This window comes from Phytophthora sojae (genome assembly GCF_000149755.1).
Source record: "Phytophthora sojae unplaced genomic scaffold PHYSOscaffold_1, whole genome shotgun sequence".
In the NCBI taxonomy this organism is placed as follows: domain Eukaryota; phylum Oomycota; class Peronosporomycetes; order Peronosporales; family Peronosporaceae; genus Phytophthora; species Phytophthora sojae.
In genome coordinates, this window is record NW_009258115.1 from 8,674,998 (window position 1) to 8,693,887 (window position 18,890).

At 54.6% G+C, this 18,890-nt stretch overlaps 6 protein-coding genes across 6 annotated transcripts; 2 read left to right on the plus strand and 4 right to left on the minus strand.

Annotated features, from left to right (window-relative positions):
- Positions 1-146: 146 nt before the first annotated feature.
- On the minus strand, positions 147-809 carry PHYSODRAFT_472715 (hypothetical protein; the record flags this gene model as incomplete). The annotated part of the gene is made up of 3 exons (XM_009518187.1): positions 147-490; positions 553-722; positions 787-809. The coding sequence occupies 3 exons, from the start codon at positions 807-809 to the stop codon at positions 147-149; spliced, it is 537 nt and encodes a 178-aa protein (XP_009516482.1).
- A 640-nt stretch (positions 810-1,449) lies between these two features.
- PHYSODRAFT_322746 (hypothetical protein) lies at positions 1,450-2,226 on the minus strand (the record flags this gene model as incomplete). The annotated part of the gene is made up of 2 exons (XM_009518188.1): positions 1,450-1,928; positions 2,016-2,226. The coding sequence occupies 2 exons, from the start codon at positions 2,224-2,226 to the stop codon at positions 1,450-1,452; spliced, it is 690 nt and encodes a 229-aa protein (XP_009516483.1).
- Positions 2,227-4,044: 1,818 nt separating this feature from the next.
- PHYSODRAFT_537611 (hypothetical protein) lies at positions 4,045-6,110 on the plus strand (the record flags this gene model as incomplete). Its single annotated transcript, XM_009518189.1, has 1 exon — positions 4,045-6,110. The coding sequence occupies one exon, from the start codon at positions 4,045-4,047 to the stop codon at positions 5,896-5,898; it is 1,854 nt and encodes a 617-aa protein (XP_009516484.1). The 3' UTR covers positions 5,899-6,110.
- Positions 6,111-6,671: 561 nt separating this feature from the next.
- On the minus strand, positions 6,672-8,984 carry PHYSODRAFT_552636 (hypothetical protein; the record flags this gene model as incomplete). Its single annotated transcript, XM_009518190.1, has 1 exon — positions 6,672-8,984. Exon 1 carries the CDS (start codon positions 8,940-8,942, stop codon positions 6,672-6,674), a length of 2,271 nt encoding a protein of 756 aa, XP_009516485.1. The 5' UTR covers positions 8,943-8,984.
- Positions 8,985-13,098: 4,114 nt separating this feature from the next.
- On the plus strand, positions 13,099-15,360 carry PHYSODRAFT_552639 (hypothetical protein; the record flags this gene model as incomplete). Its single annotated transcript, XM_009518191.1, has 1 exon — positions 13,099-15,360. Exon 1 carries the CDS (start codon positions 13,132-13,134, stop codon positions 15,358-15,360), a length of 2,229 nt encoding a protein of 742 aa, XP_009516486.1. The 5' UTR covers positions 13,099-13,131.
- A 92-nt stretch (positions 15,361-15,452) lies between these two features.
- PHYSODRAFT_322750 (hypothetical protein) lies at positions 15,453-17,684 on the minus strand (the record flags this gene model as incomplete). The annotated part of the gene is made up of 3 exons (XM_009518192.1): positions 15,453-16,514; positions 16,597-17,050; positions 17,113-17,684. The coding sequence occupies 3 exons, from the start codon at positions 17,682-17,684 to the stop codon at positions 15,453-15,455; spliced, it is 2,088 nt and encodes a 695-aa protein (XP_009516487.1).
- Positions 17,685-18,890: the final 1,206 nt, after the last annotated feature.

An 18,890-nucleotide genomic window follows, 5' to 3' on the forward strand; every position in this document is an offset into this window, starting at 1 on the left:
ACGTTAGTTGTACACAGATGCGGAAAGGGATCTATTTCCACGTTGCATCTTGTGTCATCTCCCGATGGAAGACCTCTAGCTCTTGAAGCTGTGTCTGCAAAAACTGCACCGTGTGGGCATGACGCAACTGGCGTTTTATCTCCTCTTCACCGTTCTGTTCTTCCAAAAACTGCAGGAGTCAAGAACATCAGCAACTCCAGTTTGTAAGTATCACAAACCACATGTACATATACACTCACCGTGACTTTTTGCACAAGTTCCTTCTTTTTGGCTAGAAGCACTTCTCGCTCGGCTTGAAGTCGAGAGATTTCATTATCGAGCTCCCCGACACCTGCCTCTGCTTGCACAGCCTTTTGCCTTCCGTAAGCTATACTGTTGTGATACAGCGTCTGGTGTGCCTCAATGGTTAGTCGGAGTTCATCCCGCACCCGTAAAAGCATCAATCCTCTCTCTGGGCACTCGCATGCAACTTCTCGTATCAATTCTTCTGCTCAAACAAACCTTTTATCAACGAGACGCCATCGATTCCCCCCTCTGAATGTACCGACGTACCGAAAATGTGCAAGAAAAACTTTTCTCGCACGGGGCAGATCGCATGCACTCGAGCTTGGTATTGCTCCAGAAGCTGGTCAAAGGTTTCTTGAAGCCTTTGGGTGTCTTTCCGCGTAGCAGGCAGCAAACTCACCATACGCTGCCATTTCCCTTGACAATCTTGCCACGTTCTAAGCCACAACTTCGTTAGAAAAGCGAGGCAAACTACAGTAATCAACTCCTCTCATCGCTTACTTTGGCGGCAGCAAAGCATCCATCACCTCCCGAGTCAAAGCTGCTGTTGGAGTCGAAACACCACTTGCTGACGCTGGAACAATTGCAGCTGATGGTCCACTGACAACTTGCTTCCTGTACATTTCGTGCGATGGAGATGAAGCACGGGTCGGCGAGCCAAGAGTAGTGCCAGACTTGGCTTTGCTCGGAGATTTCGTCTTGGACGGACTCGATCCTGTTGGTCCTACGAGCACGGCCGTCTCGTACATGAACGCGTAGAACTCCTCCAGGAGATCATCGAGTTGTTGGGTTTCTTCATCGACGTCAACAGCCGCGTCCGGAACCACCGCTGTCGTCTTGTTCGCATCTTCTCCTGTTGGCATCACAGAGTAAAGCGTTTGGTGAAAAGTCGTCACTGATCGTATTGATAGCTCGACCGTTCGTGAAGTGGTTTGCTTACCAATCGAGACCGGAGAGGATAAGTGAAGAGAATAAAAATAATATGTTATCTCTTTTTTTTTCGATTTAAAGCAACAACTGATTGAAGAAAAGCTGGCATCGTGAGGGAAGGGTGTGCTGGTTGGCTTTTATTTCTTACCTGGCAACAAAGGATAGAGAAACCACGCATAAGGCATTTGCTGTCGTGTCGTCCAACTCGCGTCCAGCCTCCGTTGTTGTATAGATTCAATCGAAATAATCTTTGAGGAGCGAGAGAATCCCAAAAAGGTCGACGCCGTAGGTCGGAACCGGAAATTGCACTCCATCAATTGGGGGAACGTTGGCTCCAGACGGCAGGCCCAGCAGCTCGCGCGAGTCAAACGTCACCACAGTGTGAGGTCCAACGACAGGCAGCGGGTCGACAATGGGTAGTGAACGCGCTCGATTCGACTCAGAATCCCGCTCCACCGTGTACAGTTTGTACTCGACGCTTTGCAAACGGTCTGTGACTGCCACGCACAGGATGTACCGCACTCCTGGGAACCTGGTCCACTGCCGAGCCTTCCAGTCGAGCAACCCCTTCTCGTCCCCCCAGCCACGCGATTTCCCGACTTCGACCACGAGTGTGTACCACGACTTGTAGGATTGGATTCCACGTGGCAAGACAGTCCCCAATGCATTGTTAAGAGGTCCATAGCCGACGTCAGGTTGGTAGTCGGGTAGATCTGGATGGCCCGAGATGTTATAGTGGCCATATCAGCGCATGTACTTAGCGTGGTCGCGTTCTTGAAAGAATTTGATGCCGAAATAACCCGCAAAGCTCTCGTCTTCTTCACCCGATAGCTGCACGATGTAAACCATACCGTTGATCCACTCACAGAACCATCGGAGCTCTTGGTCGTCGCTCTCCAGGTACGCTTTCCACTCGTCCTTTGTTGCTGAGCAGACAGGAATGATACGGGATTCTTGATCACGGGTCGAGTCCACTGCGGCGAGTTCGCGCTTGATGCGGGCTGCAGCCATGTCTCTGCGTTGACTGGAGCAACGGCCGTTGCGAAATGGCAACAACAAACATGTTTTTCCATCTTTTAGTCAAAACCTTTCAATCGAAATCCGGGGGAAATACTTAGTAGAGATTTTTGCCATCACTTAACCCGAGAAGGACACGGCTTCGGTACTGATTGAATAGTAACCACGAAAGCAGCCAGCTGAATACAATTCTACCATACTAGGCTGATAAAAATGTACTTACGTGTACGCACACTGTGAAATACTTAGTACACGTTTTGACTAACTCGAGGTACAGAAGGGAGATGCACGTTCGTAGGGAGCCGAAGCGAAGACGGCCGGCGCCGCACTAAGATCGCCATTGTTGTGGTCTGAATCGGAACATTGGTCACATTACCGCAAGAAGAAAAAGATTCCTTGGAAACAATGTTTTCACATTGTCATTCGAGCGCGCAGTGAACTGTCTCATTAGCAAACGCCGCCGGTCTGCAGTGCCGTTCCATCGACTGGTTGTTGCCGCAGGCCGCCCCTGACATTTGTGGAGCGGTCAGCGGCACCACGACACTTCCGTCATGGCGTCGCCGATCTGGACGGCGCGCAGCAAGCGAAACAAGCCAGTGCCCTGCGCGCTTGTCAACACTTCAACGGCAGCCCCGGCATATGGAAGTTAGTATGTGTATGTATCGCTCCAGAGATGGACGCGTGCGAAAATTTGCGGAGACCATCGACGAGCGCACGAAAACGAAGGTCCGACCTCGCGGGTCATGAAAACGGAATATCCACCATATATATAATATATATATATGTACTTACAATAAATATCTCATAGGCACAGTACACGACAGCTTATGGCAACACTGCAACACAGTAATAGCACTATTATCTATTATTATATATATGTACTATAATACCTGTAATGACAAGTTTTAGCCTTCCTCCGAAACGCAGCCAATACATGTAGGTAGGTCTATCTAAACACTTCAAATTTGACCCGATCTACGTAAAAATCCCCGAAATTCCTGCACTGGGGGGCGATAGCCTAAAGGCACCAGTGCCGGCACTTTGCAGAGCCCGCGACGCGCGACTTTAGAGCAGTGGCCGAGGTCCCACGCGTCGAGATCGCAAGTGTAGTTTTGGAGTGGCCGGTGCCAGAGCTGTGCGCGGCCGGAGCGCAAGCGCGGAGCAGCCTTCGCGGCGCCGTGTTAAATGCCGGAGCTGTCGGTGTCGGCCGGCGTCTTGCCCGCCGGGATACAGCAGCCAGGGTGTCGCAACTGCAGCTCCGGCCCCAAAGACTCCCTCTCCTCCTGCCTGATGTTGGGTAAGTAAGTAAAGCCGACACCTCGATCGATCGATCGACATCATCTGGCCGCCAACGCTGCAGTGCGCAACTTTCGATTCGATGCCCGAACGCGCAGGCTGGTGCCGGCCGCCAGGTGCTGGCCGGAGCCGCTCCTACACCCAGTCGTGCTGTCGCGCCAGCTCCGGCACTGGCGCCACGGGCTCCACTCTTGACAAGTGCTTGAAGCGGGCTATGTTGTCTCCTCGCAGCTTGCTGCAGTACCTTCAGCCTGATTTATGTCCGCGGTGGCGCGCTCTGATTGGCCCTGGATAAGTGAAAAACCGCGGATTGGCTGAAACCCGCGCTCGATCCTTCTTTTTCGAATATCTCGCAACCAGAGACCCCTTCACAACTGAATCCCGGCGCGACGAGAGGAAGCGGGAAGGGGAATTGAGGCCTCCGACGGAGCGAGGCAGCCTGCGAGCGTGAGAGAGGGAGGGGCCGGACGCTAGGCAACCCGACCGAGGACATACAGGAGCACAGCGAGGACGCGAATGGGCTCCAACAGCGCCATGGAGGACGAGCTGCACCCCGTTATGGACCTGGAGACGGCGGCCAGCCGGCGGCCTCTCGGGGAGAGCAAGGGCCTGCGCCGGGACCGCTTGGCCTCCATCAGTTCGTCGGGCTACTCGGACGCGTCGTCCGTGGGGGACGCCATCGGCGCGGCGCTGGAGCTGCCGCCGCACCTGCGCGACCACCTGGTGAGCGTGGCGCACCGCAACCTGCCGCCCGTGACGTCGCTGGAGGGCGAGCTGCTGCCGCCCATCGACCACCTGCGGCCGCCGCCCATGCGCATCCCGCTGCTGCCCGAGAACATGAAAATGGAGCCCATCCCGGGCATCAACCAGCGCCGCCAGACCAAGCGCGTCATCGTGTGCGGCGCCGGCATCATCGGCCTCACGACGTGCTACTACCTGGCCAAGCAGGGCCACGAGGTGCTCTGCGTCGAGAAGGAGCGCGGCGTCGGCACGCAGGTCAGCTTCTGCAACGGCGCCTTCCTGGATCCGGCGCTCTACTCGAGCTGGTCCGACATGGCCAATCTGCGCAAAGGGCTTGGCTCGGGCCGGCGAAGTAATACACGTGCTGCGACTAGCGCAACAACGGCACCAACTGCGACTACTACAACGTCAGCAGATGGCACCAGCGTAACCGTGGAGGGGGGTCCTCCAGCAGCAGCCGCGTCCAGCTCGTCCACAGATGTCACGGTGTCCGTGCGGCCGTCACGCGGCGCGGCGGCCAAGAAGTGGCCGCTGCGGGAGAAGCCCATGAAGATCGAGATGTCGGCGCTGCGGGACACCAAGTTCTGGAAGTGGGGGCTGCAGTTCTGGCACAACTCGAAGAAGGGCCGCTCCAACGAGCACAGCCGCACGATCCGCGAGCTGGGCTTCTACAGCATGCTCAAGCTGCGCGAGCTGCAGGCGCAGACCAAGAAGGGCGAGATCGTCATGGACCAGACGGCGCAGGGCACGATCGAGATCTTCCGGGACCACAGCGAGCTGGAGGTGACGTTGGAGAGCGACCGCAGCGCCCATCTGTCCGAACTGGGCATGGACCTGCAGCCGCTCAATGCGACGCAGGCCCGCAACTTGGAGCCGGCTCTGCGGTCCGAGATGTACGAGCCGGGTGCAGTTTTGTCGGCCTTTGGCACCAGCGGAGACGTGCACAAGATGTGCCAGTCGCTTTACCGTCTGTGCATGCGGCAAGGGGTGATGTTCCGGTTTAACACTGAAGTGCAGCACATTTTGACGGACAAGACGTCGGTGATTGCGTTGCAGACCAGGAGAGGGTCGCTCATTGAGGGGGACGAGTTCGTTCTGGCGCTGGGCAACTCCACGGCGCCAGTGGCCAAACGAGCAGGGGTCAAGCTGGCGATTTACCCCGTGAAGGGGTACGTGCTCTCGGTTCCGGTGGCTCAAGGTTTCCGTGCACCTATCCACAACATTTACGCGGGAGGACACGCACTCATTGCACCTTTGGGCAAGTCGATGCTGCGTGTCTCGGGTGGCGTGGACTTCGTCAGTCAGAAGAAGACAGGCGAGGTTTCTCCACGCGAACAGAAGAAACGCTACGACTGGCTGCTTGCACAAGCCAAGCTCATGTTCCCGGACGGATACTTGGACGTGGCTAAGATGCAGCCGCACACTTGCTGGCGGCCGGTGACAGCAGACGACGTGCCGCTAATCGGCCGTACCAAGATCCGTAACCTGTACGTGAATGCGGGGCACGGCTCCAAGGGGTGGACACTATCGTTCGGGGCGGGGGCACTACTTGCAGACGAGATCAGTGGGTCTCGACCACAGCTGGATATGACCAAGTTCGCACCCGACCGCTTTGGCTTTTTTGGTTGAGTTAAGAAGAATGCTCCAACGATTTCGGGGCTTTATTGGCGACTCGCCGCAATTATAGAGGCTGCAAGCGTGAGGGCTAGTGAGAGTGGACGAGTGGCGTTTGATTCACGACTTGGAAGTTATTTCGCTGGATGCCGATTTGAAGTGGGAGGGGTGTCGCTGGGAAGAGCTCGATAGAGAATAGATAGAGTTCGGCCTTCCCGTCGACCAACCGCTGTGATGCTTGGCATGAAGCGTGTGGCGCCTGTCGGCAAACGCTGCTGGTGATATTTTTGTTATTTGCTTTCGCGCGTGGCATTAATTAATTTGCTTTCTTTTATTATTTGTTGCCTGTGCCCATTAGTTCTCGCGGCATCTTACTACCTGTAGTATCTCGTTACTCATTTGTGCATCTTTGCTGTCAGCATGCCAGGAACAATGGAGATCAAACATCGCCAAAAAGGGTGTGAGCTTCACGCAGAGAACTTACTCTGGATGTGCACAGCTTCGACGGCTATCTTCTCCCGAAGACACTGTAGATTCATACGGAACTTCTGCAACTTGTAGCAAAAGCAACGAAGGTAATACTACAGTACTTTGAACTTGGAGGGCTGCATCGTGTTTGTTTGCTTCGTAGAATCAACACAAGTGGGCAAGTATGACTGAGTTCAACGCAACGCGTGACTTGGGTAATTCACTGTGTCAGCTCTCGTAAACTCTGACCATGGGATTTTCGCTGGCTGAAGGATAAACGATAACATTAATTTGCTTGGCAGTGCTTGTAGTTTCAACTTCTACACAAAATTCTGGCGGTAGTTGTCCTTGGACAAAGCTGCAAGATGTGAGCCGCGGTCGCTTTCGACCGAAGGGGTGGTCTCGTTCGCAATAGCCCCTTTACGGTCTTCAGCCATTGCAGCCATCACAACCTTCGTCTTCTTGGCAGCCTTGACTGACGACAAGTACACCGATCCAATGGAGACAACGAAGGCGGCCACCGCAAGGCCAATCGAGACTTCCATGGGCGGACCGTACGTCCGACTCATCATTCCAGTCTCGGTTGAGCTCGACCCAGAGATGGCGGTGGTGCAGCGAGGACCTCCCCACGAATGGTACATACACTCACAGCGCTTCTTCACACACTTGCCCGTCTTCAACGCTGTTCGACCGAGGCTGCCACCAATAGTGCAGTCGTCGCTTGTCTCGCAGAAGGCCTTGCCCGCGACTTCCTCCCACTTGTTGTCGTCGTCTTCGTACTCGTCGATGTGGGCTTCGATCCACTCTTTCGTCGGGTGACTCGCCGGGTCACAGCCGACGGACATGTAGTTGTCAGGTTCGAGGTCGTCCCCCAAGTCCTGGTACAGACGAATGTAGTCGATCTTCATGTACATGGGGAAGGCGTCGCAGATCTTGTTGGTCACGGGGTCTTTGCCGTCGCCGCGGCATTCCTTGCCTGGGTTCGGAGGCGTGGTGCCCCACGAACTCGACAGCGCGACGTTGAAGATGACGTACAGAGGCTCCTCGATCATGATCTTCTTGGAGTTCGTCTTGTTGGCGTTCTGCGGTACGTTGACGATCGACTCGGTCGTGACTTCGAACAGAGGCTCGCCGTGGAGCATCCAGCGCACGTATCCGTTCTCTCCAGTGACCCACTCCACCTGATAGTCGTAGTAGCCAGTGTACGCGCCAAAGTGAATGGGCCAGTTGGACGAAATGGCGTCCATTTGGTAGTTGAAGGAGCTCATGGCGCCCGACTTGGGCGTCGTACTTTCATTGCGCGGACTAGCGCACTTGGAGAAGGTGTTGTCCGGGTCACACAGGTACGAGCCCATATACGAGTTCATGAGCGGGTAGCACGTGCCGTTCGAGTTGATGCCCCAGTGGTCGCTCCCCTTGCCGTCGATCTTGCTCAAGTCGCCGTTCACGTCGCCGGAAGCGGGACAGGTTTCCACTGTACAGGTGTTGTCGGTGATTCCAGCCTTCACAGATGATGATACTTTGTCGTAGCTCTGCTTCGCTGTGGCATTCGGCGAGCAGTAGTTGTTCGAGCCGTAGCGAAGACCTTGGTACCACGACTTGTGGCCACGCTCCTTCTCGTAGTACGCCGTCGGGACGTCGATGTAGTTGGAGCCGGGGGTCTTACAGTTGTACTGGTACAGACAGAAGCTGAAGTCTCCGGTCGACGTGTCCACAGGGAATAGACGGTAGTCGTCAGGCATTCCAGGCGCGATCTGGAGCGACGACGAGATAGTAAGGCCGGCACCTTCAAGCACATCGATCTCTGGAGCGCCGCGACCTTGGTTCGGGTTCAATCCGTAGCCAGGATTGTCGTCGCAGGCGCTGATACGCTGGAAACTCGGGTCGAAGACGTCGGCGTCGCACTCGTTGTACGAGTAGGGCCACATGCGGTTCGTGGACGCGGAGAAGATAGCGCGTCCGAGGTTCCCGAGCATCCAGATTCCAGGCCACGTCGGGTAGAACTTGGTGTTCTCGACCTTGCCATTCTTTCCCTTGGCAACATCCGGGTTACCAGAGTCCGCGCTCGTAGCTCCTGGCAGTTGCGCGCGCACCTCGAGCATGCCTCCCTGGTAGCAGAACTTGTTCCACGACTGCACCATCGCGCCACGGTAGAAGAAATAGGCATCTTGGAAGCTCGGAGGGTGCGTGTACATGTTGTACACGCGGATGACGTTCACCTCGTCAATGGTCTTGATGTAGAAGTAGCACGTTCCGTCGTCGTCACAATCGGTGCCAGTCATGTTGTGTGAATAAAGCTCCAGAGCACCGTTGACACCGTCAGGCTTTTCGAGTGAAGTCCAGATGTGGTCGTCGCCGGCGCGGAAGCTGCGGTTGGCCACGTTAAACTCGTCGCTCATGACGAGGTCCCATCGCCGGCCGCGAGAGCTGGTGTATACGTATTTGTCGTCGGGTGTGTCGGGGTCGACCCAGATTCCGATACCCGACTTGGTGGGGTACGTTGTTGTGTCATTTCTCGTGGCAACTAGTGCAGTGTTGGCGGTGCACCACAGCACCAGTGTCCATAATATGCTGTACTGTGATAGCTGCATCAGTATCGGAGCGATGCGAGAGCTCGAGGAGGGGAAATGTGGAATGGCAAAGATTCGAGCAAGCTCTCCCGAGCTCTCTACTGAAAATGCAGCTGGTTAAATGCGACATTTTGAGAGCCGAAACCCCGCTGGACATAGCGGAGATGTTCAAGCTGAAGTTCTATAATAATCTATAATAAGGTCTTCTGCCAGTTTCGTGCCGTCTTTCGAACTTGCGGACTTGCTGTGGCATAACTTTTCATTGAATTGTCCATTCTGAAATCTGATTGCACCCGCTAAATCTGCGCGATTGGGCTGATTTTATGTACTTTACGCTGGTCCGTGTAAATTTTGCAGAACTTCTTGTTATTGTTTTGAAAAGCTTGTTGATTTGGAGTGAGCTGCCAGTTTCCTGCCTCTTTTTGATAGCATTTTTTTTTTGTATGCTATGCAAATCCTAGGAGGCTCATCACCGGAAATTGCATGTGACGCTGGAAAAATCTACCAATAGACTACGAGAGTTTAACAAGGAGAAGATGCTAATTGGCTAAAACAAGTAGGCACGGAACTGGTTGTAGGCACGCAGCTGGCACCTTACCTTACTGTACATGTGCATATTCAAAGTGGTGTTTGCGAACTTTGCACGTCTGTCTGCAAAGCGAGACTGTCAACAACATAAGGCTTCATTACAAGTACATTGCCATTTTTCGCCAAGCTGGTGATGTAAACTCGGAACAGCTTGTATTTCTCCAACAACCGGGAGTGGCAGACGCGATGTTGTCCTGCACGCGCGCGTACCGCTGGATTTTTACACTGCAGCGATGGAAGACCACGGACAGTTGTCCTTTGCCAATTCGAAGTTCGTCGAACAGCTTCGAACAGAAGGAGCACGACGTGCAATCATACGACAGGAAGGCAGGCCGGTTGGCAGTGGCGAGGATGAAAGCTCCGCGGCTTGCGCGCCGCGATCATTTTGCGCTTGGCCTCATAGCGTGCTGCGATCTCCACGTAAGTGTGCTGCCGTGCGTCACGTAGGTTGTGTCCTGGTATTAGCTTGGTCGCCAGTACCGGTACAGTTCGCGCGCACCGACTGGGAGTCAGCATGATCTAAGGCAAATCGTACATTACTAGCTTCGATCACTGGGTTTTAATCATTAGGGAGATTAACCAATGGGAAGACTCCATTTTATCGATTAAAAATCGAGCATATCCTAAGTGACAACAGCGCCTTTGTGTTGAAACTTAGGAGATCTGCTTAGAGCGCCCCGTTTACAACCGTGGATCTGGTCTGTAGACGACCGCCATGCGCGCAGAAAATACCACCCACGTGCTGCGAGACATTTCGCTTCGTTGGCGTCGTCGCCACTCTTGGGTGGAAGGTCGTGCAGTGCACGCTTGGGTGCCTGAAGACCTTCACTCCCTCGACCGGGGCCGGTCTGCTAGCCGCTCCCGATCGGATTTGCGGCACAACTTCTGCGCACGAAACCTCTTTGCACGTCTCGACGGTCGAGACCTGAGCGTCGAGTCGACAAACAACTACAATACATGTACCTGTATCGTGTGTCGTGGCACTCATTGCAAGCAGAGCCTGCTTCATGCAGTATTCTCCATGACACGTCTGCCTCCACGCCCATTACAACAGCGTCCCGAGAAAGCTCGGGTTAAAGCACATATTGTCTAGCAATGTGTAAACACAATATATTTGTATGACAATTATGGGTATGTTTTAAATAGGAATTATCGTTTAAAATGATAGTTACCGAAAATGTATTATTTGCATTAGTTCAATAGAACGGTATAAAAAGTATGGTACCAATTATTAGCATGATGCACAATACATGTACATGTATTAATATGTTGGTGTTCGCCAAATCTCCGGAGAGGGCAACTGCGGTTTGCTGGAGTCGCACGCCGCAATTTCAATACAACAACACGAAAATGATTGAAAGGGTGGGATTATACATTGGCTAGTGTATAGCTGGACAGCAAAAGTTGTGTAAAGCACCTTATAAAAGACCAACCCACTCAGTCGGGTCAGTCGGGTACTGGACTCAGTCGGGCCGCCTCAGTCGGTGTGTGAACGCAGCAGTATGCAATCATAACTTGTGAACCAAAGGATCACTGTACTACATGTAGCAACGCGAGCGTTGCCGTCAAGTGTGTCTCTAGAGTCGGAAGCACAATAGAACAGCTACGCGCATCATGCTACCCTATTAATTGCAAGCGCCCCACCCACGTGGGCACTGCAGCACTCCTATCAACGCCGGTTTACACAACGCTTTTCTTTAACGGTTGATAGGTTCATTATTACTATCAAACATGAACCGCTAAGCACTATAAAGAAGAAGAAAAAAGCACACAACACCAGTCGGGTTTCGTCAGTCGGAACCCACTTACACACGTCCAGCCCGAGCGCAGCGGCGTCCTTAAGGTAAGCGCGTCTTGTGACGCCTCGGCCAGCCGCACAGCGAGCATGTCCTGTTTATCAGCACCGCGCGGTGCAGCCGTCCGCGTAGCAATCCCCACAGGCGCTGCTGTCCGCAAGGCTCTCGACGACGTGTCCTCCCTGGTGGTGCCTCTTCGCGCTGCGAAGAGAGGCGCGGTGTGAAGTTCGCACTGCGACCTCATAACACCCGGTTATTCAGCGCTGCTTCCCCAACGCTTATATCGACGCGACGGAGCCTTGTGCTCGAGCTGTCGAAATCTTGAATGGCGACTGAAATGGGTGGTGTGCAGGGGTATACATGGTATGTATACTTGTGCGGATGAAGGCAATCAAACGTTTTGTCGTTTTGACTTGGAGCTTTCCTCGAGTTATAATAAATCGAGATCGATTTAATGAAGAGAGTGTTTGCTGCACCAGATTGGCACGAGTCGGTCTACATAGTCGGGTGTCATTGCACCCCAGTCGGGTGCAGCAACAAGTGCCTTCAATAAAACGAGTTCAAAGAAAGGGACATATCGATCTACAGTATTTAGGCTGGCTAATAACTCGAGCTAGGACAATCCAAATCAGGGCTCGAGTGGTGGATTTGAGCATAACGAGGTCGATCTACGGTAAATCGATCCCTTTTGCGTTTTCAAAAGCGCAATTCGAGGTCGATCTATTGTGCCTTTCACTTATTCTGCCGTGATAATTCTGGCATAACTCTAATCCCTTATCGGCCCCGAGTTAGCTAATTCCCATGTTAATTCCGGGTCGCCCATTCGTGGCCGAATTAGGGGCGGCGATGGTGAGGCCGAGTTAAGGCGGAATAAGCTAATCCAGCCTGCGTTAGGCGGAAACAGAGCGATTGGCGGTTTCCTACCCGCCAATCCATGCCATTCTGCTCTCAAATGCTGATCGCGGATGTTAGGGGAAGCGCTCACAATCTTAGGCAGAATTAGCACTAAATAAGCGTTGATAGCCCTTTTATGACTCTAATTCCGCCTGAATTAACAGCTCACCCGCCAAAATACGTGAAAGGCACAATAAGTAAATCGAGGTCGTCCATGCTACCGCCTATGTTTTGTGCCCTGATTTGTGGACCGGCCTTCCTCGATCTAGGCCATAAAACGGGGCGACAAGTTATCTGCAATACTTATTATAATACATGTAATACAGTACTAGGATACTCACGAGGAAGGGCGATTTCACCAAGACGGTGGATCTACGTGCGTCGACGGAAACATAAACACAGTTGATCCAGTTGGGTTCACAGTCAATGCAAAGCACGCACGAAGGGCTACAGTAGACACGAGAAGCACCCATCACCTGCGTTCGTTAACAGCCTTGATTAAAATTGATTAAAAAATCGAGCAAATAATAACGTCACGACGAAAAACACCACGCGCATCCCCCGAAAAATCCGTCGCCAAGGCCTGTAGGGATAAAATATCAGTCCAACGCTGGGGCTTTCTCGCTTTCCTCCGTGTTCTTCGACTTCGCCAGCTGGGCTAGAGATGGGGATCACGAGGTGGATAGGAATCCTATCCACCTCGTTCGGGTTCTTATCATGTGTGGGTGGACGTAAGTAAGCACCAACACCGAGATTAATTCGACTCCAGCTGTTCGATGCTCGAACAGCTTGAAGATTCATCGCCACGCCCACAAACGCGCGAAATGTCGCGTTAAAACAGCAAGAAAGGCCAATCGACAGAGCACTTCAGCCAGCTGCAGCTCTTCATTCTCCAATTCGCCATCTCGAGCTCACGCATCGCTCCGATACTGATGCAGCTATCACAGTACAGCATATTATGGACACTGGTGCTGTGGTGCACCGCCAACACTGCACTAGTTGCCACGAGAAATGACACAACAACGTACCCCACCAAGTCGGGTATCGGAATCTGGGTCGACCCCGACACACCCGACGACAAATACGTATACACCAGCTCTCGCGGCCGGCGATGGGACCTCGTCATGAGCGACGAGTTTAACGTGGCCAACCGCAGCTTCCGCGCCGGCGACGACCACATCTGGACTTCACTCGAAAAGCCTGACGGTGTCAACGGTGCTCTGGAGCTTTATTCACACAACATGACTGGCACCGATTGTGACGACGACGGAACGTGCTACTTCTACATCAAGACCATTGACGAGGTGAACGTCATCCGCGTGTACAACATGTACACGCACCCTCCGAGCTTCCAAGATGCCTATTTCTTCTACCGTGGCGCGATGGTGCAGTCGTGGAACAAGTTCTGCTACCAGGGAGGCATGCTCGAGGTGCGCGCGCAACTGCCAGGAGCTACGAGCGCGGACTCTGGTAACCCGGATGTTGCCAAGGGAAAGAATGGCAAGGTCGAGAACACCAAGTTCTACCCGACGTGGCCTGGAATCTGGATGCTCGGGAACCTCGGACGCGCTATCTTCTCCGCGTCCACGAACCGCATGTGGCCCTACTCGTACAACGAGTGCGACGCCGACGTCTTCGACCCGAGTTTCCAGCGTATCAGCGCCTGCGACGACAATCCTGGCTACGGATTGAACCCGAACCAAGGTCGCGGCGCTCCAGAGATCGATGTGCTTGAAGGTGCCGGCCTTACTATCTCGTCGTCGCTCCAGATCGCGCCTGGAATGCCTGACGACTACCGTCTATTCCCTGTGGACACGTCGACCGGAGACTTCAGCTACTGCCTGTACTCATACAACTGCATGACTCCTGGCGCAAACTACATCGACGTCCCGACGGCGTACTACGAGAAGGAGCGTGGCCACAAGTCGTGGTACCAAGGTCTTCGCTACGGCTCGAACAACTACTGCTCGCCGAATGCCACAGCGAAGCAGAGCTACGACAAAGTATCATCATCTGTGAAGGCTGGAATCACCGACAACACCTGTACAGTGGAAACCTGTCCCGCTTCCGGCGACGTGAACGGCGACTTGAGCAAGATCGACGGCAAGGGGAGCGACCACTGGGGCATCAACTCGAACGGCACGTGCTACCCGCTCATGAACTCGTACATGGGCTCGTACCTGTGTGACCCGGACAACACCTTCTCCAAGTGCGCTAGTCCGCGCAATGAAAGTACGACGCCCAAGTCGGGCGTCATGGAGCCTTTCAACTACCAAATGGACGCCATTTCGTCCAACTGGCCCATTCACTTTGGCGCGTACACTGGCTACTACGACTATCAGGTGGAGTGGGTCACTGGAGAGAACGGATACGTGCGCTGGATGCTCCACGGCGAGCCTCTTTTCGAAGTCACGACCGAGTCGATCGTCAACGTACCGCAGAACGCCAACAAGACGAACTCCAAGAAGATCATGATCGAGGAGCCTCTGTACGTCATCTTCAACGTCGCGCTATCGAGTTCGTGGGGCACCACGCCTCCGAACCCAGGCAAGGAATGCCGCGGCGACGGCAAAGACCCCGTGACCAACAAGATCTGCGACGCCTTCCCCATGTACATGAAGATCGACTACATTCGTCTGTACCAGGACTTGGGGGACGACCTCGAACCTGACAACTACATGTCCGTCGGCTGTGACCCGGCGAGTCACCCGACGAAAGAGTGGATCGAAACCCACATCGACGAGTACGAAGACGACGACAACAAGTGGGAGGAAGTCGCGGGCAAGGCCTTCTGCAAGACAAGCGACGACTGCACTATCGGTGGCGGGCAGACAACGATCATGACGGGCAAGTGCGTCAATAAGCGCTGTGAGTGTCTGTATGAGTCGTGGGGCGGTCCTCGCTGCACTACCGCCATCTCTGGGTCAAAAACTTCGGCGTTCGGTCCGCCGTTAGCTGCCTCATTCGCCGTCGCGGGAGTAATGATTCTGTTGACAGCGACCTCGGTTTATCTGGGCTCACTCAGCGCAGCCAAGAGGATCAAGGTCGTGATGGCTGCAAACGATGCAGAGCTGAAAGCGCGGGCTTTAGCTGAGACCCCGCCGCTGAGTGAAAACAGCAACCGGGGCTCGCACCTCGAGGCGCAGTCGAAAGATCATTAATTACCACCTGACCCATTGTGTAAGAATTCGCTGTAACTAAGTAAAGTCCTTGTTGCCTTCATCACAATGTGTGTGTTGAATCAAAATAAAAGTTAGATAAAGTTCTGTCGGTAGTTGTCTGTTGGTCGGCCATGTCCGTGAGCGTTACTATAGGACAGCTTGGGTCCGTCGTCGTTGTCATACGCTGCGTTCTTCTTCATCTCCGACGCGGACTTCGTCTTGACTACGAACAGTGAAAAGTACACGGAGATGAACGACAAGAGCACAATCATACCGGTCAGGCCCATGGGAGGGCCGTAGGAGCTCTTCGACACAGACGTGGAGGTAGCAGAGGAGCTCGAGATCGCTGTGGTGCATCGCGGACCACCCCAAGACGACGCGTACGTGCACTGACAGCGCTGCTTGACACACTTGCCCGTCTTCAGCGCCGTCTTGCCCAGATTGCCACCGATCGTGCAGTCATCATCCACCGAGCAGAAGGCCTTGCCCGCGACTTCCTCCCACTTGTTGTCGTCGTCTTCGTACTCGTCAATATGACCGTCGATCCACTCCTTGGTCGGGTGGCTCTTAGGGTCGCAGCCGACTTGCATGTAGTTGTCACCATCCAGGTCGTCTCCAAGGTCCTGATACAACCGCATGTAGTCGATCTTCAGGTACATCGGGAACGACTCGCAGATTCTGTTGGTCTCCTCATCGGTGCCGTCGCCTCGACACTCCTTCCCGGCATTGGGAGGCGTGGCGCCCCACGAACTCGACAGAGCGACGTTCAATATAAGCGACATCGGTTCCTCCAGCATAACCTTCTGCGGGTTGTTCTTCTTCGCGTTCTGCGGTACATTGGAGAACGCGTCCGTCGTGACCTCAAAGAGGGGGTTGCCCTGAAGCATCCAACGCACATATCCGTTCTTGCCGGTGACCCACTCGATCTGGTACTCAACGTAGTCCGTGTACGCCCCGAGATGCACGGGCCAGTTGGAGGAAATGGCGTCCATTTGGTAGTTGAACGAGCTCATGGCGTTCGACTTCGGGGTCGTGGACTCATTACGAGGACTGGCACACTTGGTGTTGGTGTTGTCCGGGTCACACAGGTACGAACCCATGTACGAGTTGACGAGTGGGTAGCACGTGCCGTTGGTGTTGATGCCCCAGTGGTTCTTCCCCACGTCATCGATCAGTCCAATGTCAGCGTTGACATCCCCTGAAGCTGGACATGTACGAGTTATTGGTGATGCCGACCTTCAGAGACGCAGCAACGGTAGCGTAGCTCTGCTTGGCAGCGGCGTCTTGCTGGCAGAAATTGTTCGAGGCGTAGCGCAGACCTTGGTACCAGGATTTATGCCCGCGTTCCTTCTCGTAGTACGCCGTCGGGACGTCGATGTAGTTGGCTCCGGGCGTTGTGCACGTGTATCCGTAGACGCAGTAGACATAGTCTCCGGTCGACGTGTCAACGGGGAAAAGTCGGTAGTCGTCGGGCATCCCAGGTGCAATCTGCAGCGAGGAAGACACGGCCATCCCACCGCCTTCCAGCAGGTCAATCTCCGGCGCACCGCGGCCTTGGTTCGGGTTCATCCCGTAGCCCGGGTTGTCGTCACACGCGCTGATCCGCTGGTTCTCGGGGTCGAAGACGTCGGGCTCACAGCGGTCATAGGAGAACGGCCACATGCGGTTCGTCGACGCGGAGAAGATGGCTCTACCCAGGTTCCCCATCATCCAGATGCCGGGCTAAGTCGGGTAGTATTTCGTAGTCGCGACCTCGCGTTCTTGCCTTTCGCCAAATCGGGGTTCCCTGACGCCGCCGACACAGCTCCGGGGAGCTGCGCGCGCATCTCGAGCATGCCGCCTTGGAAGCAGAACTTGTTCCACGACTGCACCATGGCCACACGGTAGAAGAAGTAGGCGTCCACGTAGCCCGGAGGGTGCGTGTACATGTTGTACACGTGGATCACATTCACCTCGTCGATGGCTTCGATGTAGAAGTAGCACGTTCCGTCGTCGTCGCACTTGGTCGAAGTCATGTTGTGCGGGTAGAGCTCCAGAGCGCCATTCACACCGTCGGGCTTCTCCAGTGAAGTCCAGATGTGGTCGTCACCGGGTCGGAAGCTGCGGTTGGCCACGTTGAACTCGTCGTTCATGACCAGATCCCATTTCCGGCCGCGCGAGCTGGTGTACGTCTGGCGGTCGTCGGGTGTGTCGGGGTCGACCCAAGCTTTGATGCCCGACTTGGTCGGGTAGGTGGTGCCCGATGTGGTCGCATTCTTAGCGGAGACAAGAGCTGTCGCCCAGGTGAGGGCAATCGCCCAGGCTGTAAGCGCTTGGAGTCGCATTGGGCTTCTCCCGGAGCACTGCAGTCACGAAGTTTGGCGACTGAAGACTGGATGGACAGTGTGCGTCTTAGTCACGGCTGAGCAAGGGCGACAAGCAAGTGGACGGTTCTCAAGGACTTGCAGACGCCATAAACTGCGGCCGTTTCTGGTCGCTGCCAGACTGGTTGGACTCGCAACGATACGTCGATGCAATCTTCCGTGTGGTCAAACGCACCACGAGCAGGAGCTGCTCGGAGCAGCTCCGCCAGGAAGGAAGCCGGTGAAGTGGAACAGCCGAAGTCCACACGTTCGTAATGCAGGCGAGTCTATCCGGGTGTTCCGGTCGCCCGCTGGGTGCTTACCTGCAAGGCTTGGACGATGGTCATGATCACCGATGGGATCTGCTGGCGCCGCGAGCTCTCCGAGCTCCGCTTCGCTCTTGGAGTTCATCGGGGCGCCATTGAGCATCGCTCCTGACGTTCAGCGTAGTGAACGCCAAGCTATTGAAGAAGTATGTAGATGTACGCACCTGTAGCCCCCCCCCCCCTCAACGGTGTCAGCGTTTGTCGATGCTGCTTTGATTCTGCCTTATTGATCGACAACTTCAAAGTAGCCACCGGCTTCCTTCACCTGATGTTTCGCCCGACTGGACGAGGAGACAACGCAAATCTCGACAAGTATCTGCGTCTGCGGCGAGCTCAGCAGTTCGCTGAGCTCGAAGAGGACGGAACGGACGAGTCCAACGCCTTGTGCTTCCTTCCTCCGCGGTCGTCTTCCGCTCCTTGACCTTGCCGAGCACCATGGGGACTGTGTTGGTCTGAGGAGGAGGCGATCGAGCTGGCTTGGTACACGTCGTTCCGGGAACCGCCACAACGCCGACCACGCTCTCCCTCCTTTCGTGTTGTTTTCACCGGTGTCGAAAGGTGTTTGAAATCGATCTCTTCATGCTCTCCATCGCCTTGTTGACTGCCACTGCATTCACGTGGCCGTACATGTAGAACTCCATTCGCGCCGTCAGTTGCTCTCTGCTCGCGTGAAGTGCATAGATGAACGTCGGAATATCGATCGCTTGAGGTGGCCGGCCGCACAGGGTGTCATGACCAAGGTGATCGAGGGTCTCCACTTCGGCTTGCATTCGTTGAGGTTGACGTCGTCGCTTGGAGGCCTGCTGTATGCCGGTCCTTGAACGTATCATGTGGTCTTGACCTCGTGAGGGATATAGCAGTT